Below are 10,000 nucleotides of genomic sequence, written 5' to 3'. Positions count from 1 at the left end.
TGTGTGTGTGTGTAGATGGTGGAGTGTGTTGAGCTGTCTAATCTTTCACAGTGTGAAGTGTCAGATTGTGTCAGACTAAATATATATCTGCCACTGACTGTATTTACAGTGGATTTGCTACTTGTTTGTATTATGATATTATTATATATATATATATACTGTATATATATTATATATACTGTATATATATATATATATATATATATATTATATATAGGTCCATAATCTACAAACTTATCCTTTAATGTTTTCTTTCAATTTCTGCTGCAGGTTTGTGTCTGAATGTTGTTTTCAAACTCCCCATGTTCACACACACACACACACACACACACACACACCTTTTCTTGAAAGTCGTCACCTCTCTCTCTCTCTCTCTCTCTCTCGCTCTCTCAGATGAACGGTGCGTCTCTTAAAAACCTCCCCAGGGACGATCGACATTGAAGATGAAAGGTTCCTTGGAGAGAGAGAGAGAAAAGATGGATAAAATAGATTCATTCATGATGTTAAAACATGATATTAACCTGGAATATTAACATTAAATATTAATACATAGGAGAGAGAAGGAGAGAGGAGAGGAGAGGAGAGGAGGAGAGAGGAGAGGAGGGGAGGAGAAGGGAGAGGAGGAGAGGAGAGAGGAGAGGAGAGGAGAGGAGGAGAGAGGAGAGGAGGAGAGAGGAGGAGAGGAGAGGAGGAGAGAGGAGAGGAGTGGAGGACAGGAGAGGAGAGGAGGAGAGAGGAGGAGAGGAGAGAGGAGAGGAGAGAGGAGAGGAGAGAGGAGAGGAGGAGAGGAGAGGAGAGAGGAGGAGAGGAGAGGAGGAGAGAGGAGAGGAGAGAGGAGGAGAGGAGAGAGGAGAGGAGAGAGGAGGAGAGTATTGATGAATGATTGATATGTCAGCTGTTAACAGTGTTAGATGTGTGTTTGATTTTAAGGTGGAATCCTCCTTCTTTCCAGCCTCTTAAGGTGGAGTGGAGTTTCAGTTACAGTAATAATCTACATGTCCAGCCTCCATGCAGAGATGGAGACTGAAGAGAGAAACACAAGGATCTCACTTTAACCTGATTGGTCGACTAATTAACTAATTAACTGCTGCCTTTAATTGGTTTTCTGATTAAATGAATTCTACTTGAATGAGAAGGGAGAGACACAGAAGGACTTAAGTTTGATGTGGTCTCTCTCTCTGTCTCTCTCTCTCTCCCTCTATTTCTCTGTCTCTATGTCTCTCTCTCTCTCTGTCTCTCTGTCTCTCTCTCTCTCTGTCTCTCTGTCTGTCTCTCTCTGTCTCTCTCTCTCCCTCTATTTCTCTGTCTCTCTGTGTCTCTCTCTGTCTCTCTCTCTCTCTCTCTCTCTCTCTCCAGCTCTCGTCCAGGACGGCCTCCTAAGCGAACTCTGGGCGTGGCCTCGATGACTGACGGTTCCAGGCTCCTCCCACATGGTCTGCTAAGCCCCGCCCTGCTGTCTCCAACTGGTGAGCAAATCAAACTCACTCACAAGTGGGTTTGTTTTTTGTTTCTGAACCAGTAGAATAGAATTGAGTAGAAGTTTTGTTTCCATGGTAATGCAATCCAAACTCACTCCTGATAAAAGTACTCATTACTCCATTTTATAATAAAATAGTCAAATTGAAATATGGAGTAAATAAATAGGAAAATTTAGCCATTCACAGTTTTGTAATAGAGGCCCCCCCCCCTCTGGCGGCCATCTTGGAGGTCCTCAGCTCTGTGAACAGCTGACTGTGTTTCTGTCGTCTCAACAGAACTGATCAGACGGTTAATTTCTGTCTGTTTCTGACTGAACTGATCATTTCATCACTGATCCATCTGATTGATTTAGTGTTTAGATAATGTCAGCTTGTTAGCTAGCTAACCATAGTATCTGGTCAGCTAACATCACTGTCTTGTTGTTAACACATCTGATTAGCACACTAGCTAAGGTATCTAGTAGCGTTAGCATGTTCACATTAACATCAGTGTGTTTGCCGGCTAGTTAGCTAGCTAACAGTTTGTTCAGGTTAACTGAGCTGACTCTTCTCAAGCTACAACTCAGAGTGTTTTGGAGTAGAGACTAGGGCTAAAGACAAGACAGTTTACTGTGTCACAGTAACCAAATCCACCTTATCACACTATTCACTTTTACTGAGAACGTTACTGAATGGATCTACAGCCACACCACAACAAGCTGACTCAGCTGCTCTCTGCTTCTAGCTGCTTCATACAGATTTACACTTTATTAACTAACACACAGTTCTACAGATTTACACTTTATTAACTAACACACAGTTCTACAGATTTACACTTTATTAACTAACACACAGTTCTACAGATTTACACTTTATTAACTAACACACAGTTCTACAGATTTACACTATTAACTAACACACAGTTCTACAGATTTACACTTTATTAACTAACACACAGTTCTACAGATTTACACTTTATTAACTAACACACAGTTCTACAGATTTACACTATTAACTAACACACAGTTCTACATGTTCCTCCATCATGAGACTCAGCTGCTGCAGTAGAGTGGAGATGAACCTGAAACCCTTTCAGTATTTAACAGTGTTTTATGTTCCACCTCTACACAATGTAGATTTTCTAACTCTGTACCTAGTATATCTAGAGGTTGTAGGAGACTATAACAGTGGAGAGAGAGAGAGAGAGAAGAAAGAGAGAGAGAGGGTGAGAGACAAAGACATTAAATTGACAGACTGATTTTTATCCTTTTTTATTTTTCTTTCGTCCCTCCTTCCCTCTCCCTCGCTCTCTCTTGACTTTGATAAATGACATGTTGTACTCTCACCATCTGTCGCCACACACACACACACACACACACAAACACACAACACACACACACACACACACACACACACACACACACACACACACACACACACACAGTCTCTATGTGTGTTGCTGTTTAAGAGCCATTGGGCTTTTCTATCTATCTATCTATCTATCTATCTATCTATCTATCTATCGGGGTAAATCAGTAGTTACTTGCTTGTATTGTATTGTTAGCTAGCATCATATTTAGCAGTGATAATGTAGAATAAGACTGAAGGTTGTTTCCATGCAGAAGTAAAACACAGAAACAGTTTTGGAAGAAATCATGTAAATTATCATTTTTTCCAAATATTTAGCTGCCCAGCAAGCTAGTTAGCCATTAGCCTCCACCTAGCCAACAGCTAACTAGGCCACATGTTCAGGTTTTTAGCCCCGCGACAGCAGAGGCTCTATGGATCGCCTGTCGGTCGCTCGGTCAGTCGGACGGTCGGTCTGTCGGTCGCTCTGTTCACCACTTTTGGTCTTGTGGGTGAAAGTGTGCTGCAGGGAGTTAGACCGCAGATCCACAAGACTAGAGTTCGATTCCCGGCAGGAACGAACATTCAATGTCGTGGAGCTGTTAGACTCTTAGTCTTGTTTAGACAACGGGAGAGTTTAGCTGATTATCCAGAAGATGCTGTGCAGAAGACACACAATTCTACCTTAATTAATCCTGGTGATGCTGTTCGCCTGATTACTCTTAAAGACTGCCTTGCTGAAATGAAGTGCTGGATGTCTCAGAACTTTCTCCAGCTCAGTGAGGATAAGACTGAGGTTACTTTATTTGCACACCACCCGCCAATTGGACACAGGGGATTCTTGAACAAGTGTGAGGGACTTTACGGCCTGATTCAAATCCCTGCAGCTGGTTGGTGCTGCTGTGTCTCCTCCCTCTGCTGCCGGATGATGTTGTGTGTTGTGGAGAAGTTTAACTTTGACAGAGGCTGGAGGAGCTGAGGATTCATATTGCAGCACTTCAGGACGTCTTCGCTGTGGTCCTTCTATCTTTTCTTTTGTCCTCCAGCAGCAGGTTTGGCCACAGAGGGCTTCGCGAGGCAGGCGGTCTTCTGGCAGCGAGTCACATGACCCAGCCGGTGTAGATGTGGAGTTAGTTATCATGTATGGAGTCCGGTCCTGCCAGGATGATCCAGGAGGTGCTGTAGGTCCTAATGTGGAAGCTTCCAGTATTCTGTGTCTCTGATATGGAGTCCTGGCACAAAGATGGAAGATATGGGCCGATTATCAAAACCAAGAACGCCAAATCAATACTTGTGTCCTTGTGGAGAACGATCTTCTCATGAAAGTGAACAGAGAAGCTTCCTCACAGTTTGAGTTGGACTGTCTGCTTCACACTGTGCCGATTAATGAAGACTCAGCTTCATTTCCCCAGCTGTTAACCGGCTCTGTGCTGCAGACCGCAGCGCTGCTCGCCGTTGTCGCAATGAATCTTGGGGCTTTCAATTTGTTCTCGTCGGTCAAGTCACCGTACGATGCATCCTCGATATTTTGAGGTTGGCAAGGAAACTTTCGGGTTTTCTATCCGTCCTCCGTCTGTCGTTCTTTTGTTTTGGAATCGTGCTTTGGCAGTTAGATATTACGTAAAACGCGTCACGGAGGACACAAGAACGCACAAGAACGCACAAGAACGCGTATTCATGATCAGCCAAGGTGAGAGCAGCGGTGCAGTCGAACAGCCGCCATCTTGGCTCTGGATTCAGGGGGCAGAGACCGTGGACTGTGTTCCTCCACAGGGTCGTCTTCAGTTTGTCTTCAGGTTCATCTTCACTTCGTCTTTGTCTTCAGGTTTGTCTTCAGTTCGTCTTCAGTTCGTCTTCAGGTTCGTCTTCAGTTCGTCTTCAGTTCATCTTCACTTTGTCTTTGTTTGTCTTCAGGTTCGTCTTCAGTTCGTCTTCAGGTTCGTCTTCAGGTTCGTCTTCAGGTTCGTCTTCAGGTTCGTCATCAGGTTCGTCTTCAGTTTGTCTTCAGTTCGTCTTCAGTTCGTCTTCAGTTCGTCATCAGGTTCGTCATCAGGTTCGTCTTCAGTTTGTCTTCAGTTTGTCTTCAGTTCGTCTTCAGTTCGTCATCAGGTTCGTCATCAGGTTCGTCTTCAGTTTGTCTTCAGTTCGTCTTCAGTTCGTCTTCAGTTCGTCATCAGGTTCGTCATCAGGTTCGTCTTCAGTTCGTCTTCAGTTCGTCTTCAGTTCGTCTTCAGGTTCGTCATCAGTTTGTCTTCAGTTCGTCTTCAGTTTGTCTTCAGGTTTGTCTTCAGTTCGTCTTCAGTTCGTCTTCAGTTTGTCTTCAGGTTCGTCTTCAGTTTGTCTTCAGGTTCGTCATCATGTTCGTCTTCAGTTCGTCTTCAGTTTGTCTTCAGGTTCGTCTTCAGTTTGTCTTCAGGTTTGTCTTCAGTTCGTCTTCAGTTTGTCTTCAGGTTCGTCTTCAGTTTGTCTTCAGGTTTGTCTTCAGTTCGTCTTCAGTTCGTCTTCAGGTTCGTCATCATGTTCGTCTTCAGTTCGTCTTCAGTTCGTCTTCAGTTTGTCTTCAGTTCGTCTTCAGTTTGTCTTCAGGTTCGTCATCAGGTTCGTCTTCAGTTCGTCTTCAGTTCGTCTTCAGTTTGTCTTCAGGTTCGTCATCAGGTTCGTCTTCAGTTTGTCTTCAGGTTTGTCTTCAGTTCGTCTTCAGTTCGTCTTCAGGTTCGTCTTTAGGTTCGTCATCAGTTTGTCTTCAGTTCGTCTTCAGTTTGTCTTCAGGTTCGTCTTCAGTTTGTCTTCAGGTTTGTCTTCAGTTCGTCTTCAGTTCGTCTTCAGGTTCGTCATCATGTTCGTCTTCAGTTCGTCTTCAGTTCGTCTTCAGTTTGTCTTCAGTTCGTCTTCAGTTTGTCTTCAGGTTCGTCATCAGGTTCGTCTTCAGTTCGTCTTCAGTTCGTCTTCAGTTTGTCTTCAGGTTCGTCATCAGGTTCGTCTTCAGTTTGTCTTCAGGTTTGTCTTCAGTTCGTCTTCAGTTCGTCTTCAGGTTCGTCTTTAGGTTCGTCATCAGTTTGTCTTCAGTTCGTCATCAGGTTCGTCATCAGGTTCGTCTTCAGTTCGTCTTCAGGTCGTCTTCAGGTTCGTCTTCAGGTTCGTCTTCAGGTTCGTCATCAGGTTCGTCTTCAGTTCGTCTTCAGTTCGTCTTCAGGTTCGTCTTCAGGTTCGTCATCAGTTCGTCTTCAGTTCGTCTTCAGGTTCGTCTTCAGTTTGTCTTCAGTTCGTCTTCAGGTTCGTCTTCAGTTTGTCTTCAGTTCGTCTTCAGGTTCGTCATCAGTTTGTCTTCAGTTCGTCATCAGGTTCGTCTTCAGTTTGTCTTCAGTTCGTCATCAGGTTCGTCTTCAGTTTGTCTTCAGTTCGTCTTCAGGTTCGTCATCAGGTTCGTCATCAGGTTCGTCTTCAGTTTGTCTTCAGTTCGTCTTCAGTTCGTCTTCAGTTTGTCTTCAGTTCGTCTTCAGTTCGTCATCATGCTCGTCTTCAGGTTCGTCTTCAGTTTGTCTTCAGGTTTGTCTTCAGTTCGTCTTCAGTTCGTCTTCAGTTCGTCTTCAGGTTCGTCATCATGCTCGTCTTCAGTTTGTCTTCAGTTCGTCTTCAGGTTCATCATCAGGTTCGTCTTCAGTTTGTCTTCAGGTTTGTCTTCAGTTCGTCTTCAGGTTCGTCTTTAGGTTCGTCTTCAGGTTCGTCTTCAGTTTGCCTTCAGGTTCAGCTCGTCCCTCTGAGCTGGCCTGGTTAGCACCACCCCTCTCAGCAGTGTGGTGTTGCAGCTCTAACGCCTCCTACTGGTTTGTCTTGGAGTTGCACAGCAGCAGTCAGTGTGACTGGAGGAGGAACAGCAGTCAGACTGTCAGCAGAACGCAGGTAAGCTAGCAGGTTAGCATGCAGCTGGTGCTGAAAGAGCAGCTGCACTGGACCCATCGCTTCACCCTGTGGCTATCCAGGTCTCTCTCTCACACACACACACACACACACACACACACACACACACACACACACAGCTTAGATATCTATTAGAGTAGACCTGTGTGCTGTCTTGTTCCATCCTCACATCTTAACATTAGCTTCTTATTCCTATAATATCTGTATTTATTCCCTTGTGAAGCTATCTGCAATTGTTTAGAAAACTGATGTGCAATTTTTATAAATTTTAATCTATCTATCTATCTATCTATCTATCTATCTATCTATCTATCTGAAAAATACATTGCACAGGGTGGTTACAGTGTGTGTGTGTGTGTGTGTGTGTGTGATTAGTGCTATAATTAGCATGCTTAATTAGCAGATGTCAAAATGATTGACAGATTGGAGTCTCACCCTAAGCAGTGTGTGTGTGTGTGTGCGTGTGTGTGTGTGTGTGTGTGTGTGTGTGTGTGTGTGTCCCTTGGGCGACAAGTGTCAAAAATGTCCTCCTCTTCAAAAAGGTGTAAAAGCTGCTTAAGAACCTAAAGTGTGTGTGTGTGTGTTGAATCATTCTAGATTTAATACGGGTTACACTGATCTAACCCTCCGGTGGGTTAGACACACACACACACACACACACACAGTGATCTTGTTTATTCCAGTTAAATTAATTTGACAGTAAACCTCCAGACAGATTAATAACTTTAATAATCACAATAATAATAATTATTAAACACTGAGTTGAACTGTCAGTTTTCACCTGCTGCAGAATTTCACTCATTTATTTTTATGTTTAGATTAGATTAGATTACTTTAGATTACTTTGGTTTAGATCCAATTAGTTTAGATTAGTTTAGTTTAGATTAGTTTAGTTTAGATTAGTTTAGTTTAGTTTAGTTTAGATTAGTTTAGTTTAGTTTAGATTAGATTAGTTTAGTTTAGTTTAGATTAGTTTAGTTTAGTTTAGTTTAGATTAGTTTAGTTTAGTTTAGATTAGTTTAGTTTAGTTTAGTTTAGTTTAGTTTAGATTAGTTTAGTTTAGTTTAGATTAGTTTAGTTTAGTTTAGTTTAGATTAGTTTAGATTAGTTTAGATTAGTTTAGTTTAGATTAGATTAGATTAGATTAGATTAGTTTAGTTTAGTTTAGTTTAGATTAGATTAGATTAGATTAGATTAGATTAGTTTAGTTTAGTTTAGTTTAGTTTAGTTTAGTTTAGTTTAGATTAGTTTAGTTTAGTTTAGATTACTTTAGATCAGATCAGATCAGATCAGATTAGATTAGATCAGATCAGATTAGATTAGATTAGATTAGATTAGATTAGATTAGATCAGATCAAATCAGATTAGATCAGATCAGATCAGATCAGATTAGATTAGATTAGATTAGATTAGATCAGATCAGATGAGATCAGATTAGATTAGATCAGATCAGATGAGATCAGATTAGATCAGATCAGATGAGATCAGATTAGATTAGATTAGATCAAATCAGATTAGATGAATCCTCATTGATCCTCGAGGGGAAATCAGGTCATTACAGCAGCAGAGAATAAACTTTAGATCAGAATGAATTTAGATGATTGGAGGCCTGAAGATAGAATAACCACTGAACTGAAACACTGAACTGCAGTCTGGTAAGGAAGACACACTCTATAGGCTGAACTGTGCTGAGTCACATGGTCACATGGTCACATGGTCACATGGTCACATGGTCACATGGTCCCGAGTCACTCAGCAGCCAGCAGCAGGTCGCCAGTTTCACCAGAACCTCTTAAAATCCCAGCATGCTCCATCAGACTCATCAGTCGCTAGGTGACAGAAATATACAGTTAGGTGTATATTAATGATGATGTCATGAACTGAACCAGAGGAAACAGAGAGATGAAACAGGAAAGAATGGCTAGGAGAGGAGAGAGGAGAGGAGAGAGGAGAGGAGAGAGGAGGAGGAGGAGAGGGAGAGGAGGAGAGAGGAGGAGAGGGAGAGGAGGAGAGAGGAGAGGAGGAGGAGAGGAGGAGGAGAGAGGAGAGGAGAGGAGGAGAGAGGAGGAGAGAGGAGAGGAGGAGGAGAGAGGAGAGGAGAGGAGAGGAGAGAGGAGAGGAGAGAGGAGAGGAGAGGAGGAGAGGAGAGGAGAGAGGAGAGAGGAGAGGAGAGGAGGAGAGGAGAGAGGAGAGGAGAGAGGAGAGGAGGAGAGGAGGAGAGAGGAGGAGGAGAGGAGAGGAGAGAGAGGAGAGGAGAGGAGAGAGGAGAGGAGAGGAGGAGAGAGGAGAGGAGAGAGGAGAGGAGAGGAGGAGAGGAGAGGAGAGAGGAGAGAGGAGGAGGAGAGAGGAGAGAGGAGGAGGAGGAGAGAGGAGAGGAGAGGAGGAGAGGAGAGGAGGAGGAGAGAGGAGAGAGGAGGAGAGGAGAGGAGAGGAGAGGAGGAGAGGGAGAGGTGGAGAAAGGAGGAGGAGAGGAGGAGAGGGAGAGGAGGAAAGGGAGAGGAGGAGGAGAGAGGAGGAGAGAGGAGAGGAGAGAGGAGAGGAGAGAGGAGGAGGAGAGGAGAGAGGAGAGGAGGAGAGAGGAGAGGAGAGGAGGAGAGGAGAGGAGGAGAGAGGAGGAGAGAGGAGAGGAGAGGAGGAGAGAGGAGAGGAGAGAGGAGAGGAGAGGAGGAGAGAGGAGAGGAGAGGAGAGGAGGAGAGGAGAGGAGGAGAGAGGAGAGGAGGAGAGAGGAGAGGAGAGAGGAGAGGAGGAGGAGAGAGGAGAGGAGAGGAGAGAGGAGAGGAGGAGGAGAGAGGAGGAGAGGAGAGGAGGAGGAGAGAGGAGAGGAGAGAGGAGAGAGGAGAGGAGAGAGGAGAGGAGAGGAGAGAGGAGAGGAGAGAGGAGAGAGGAGAGGAGAGGAGGAGAGGAGAGGAGAGAGGAGAGAGGAGGAGGAGAGAGGAGAGAGGAGGAGGAGGAGAGAGGCGAGGAGAGGAGGAGAGGAGAGGAGGAGAGAGGAGGAGAGAGGAGGAGAGAGGAGAGAGGAGAGGAGAGAGGAGAGGAGAGGAGGAGAGGAGAGGAGGAGAGAGGAGAGGAAGAGAGGAGAGGAGAGGAGGAGAGGAGAGGAGGAGAGAGGAGAGGAGAGAGGAGAGGAGGAGGAGAGAGGAGAGGAGAGGAGAGAGGAGAGGAGGAGGAGAGAGGAGGAGAGGGAGAGGAGGAGAAAGGAGGAGGAGAGAGGAGAGGAGGAGAGGAGAGGAGGAGAGGGAGAGGAGGAGGAGAGAGGAGAGGAGAGGAGAGAAAGGAG

At 44.6% G+C, this 10,000-nt stretch overlaps 1 protein-coding gene across 1 annotated transcript in view; it reads left to right on the top strand.

Annotated features, from left to right (window-relative positions):
* The window catches only part of LOC139923915 (dachshund homolog 1-like), a 47,452-nt gene that overhangs the window by 15,588 nt on the left and 21,864 nt on the right, over nucleotides 1-10,000 (top strand). The window contains exons 2-3 of the mRNA XM_078286917.1: nucleotides 1,357-1,466; nucleotides 4,742-4,753. Of these exons, the coding sequence (XP_078143043.1) occupies nucleotides 1,357-1,466; nucleotides 4,742-4,753 (122 nt within the window). The remainder of the gene's footprint in view (nucleotides 1-1,356; nucleotides 1,467-4,741; nucleotides 4,754-10,000) is intronic.

The sequence above is a fragment of the Centroberyx gerrardi genome, chromosome 11 (assembly GCF_048128805.1).
Source record: "Centroberyx gerrardi isolate f3 chromosome 11, fCenGer3.hap1.cur.20231027, whole genome shotgun sequence".
NCBI classification, from domain to species: Eukaryota; Metazoa; Chordata; class Actinopteri; order Beryciformes; family Berycidae; genus Centroberyx; species Centroberyx gerrardi.
The sequence above is the reverse complement of the archived record's forward strand: the minus strand, read 5'-3'. Positions and strand labels throughout refer to the sequence as shown.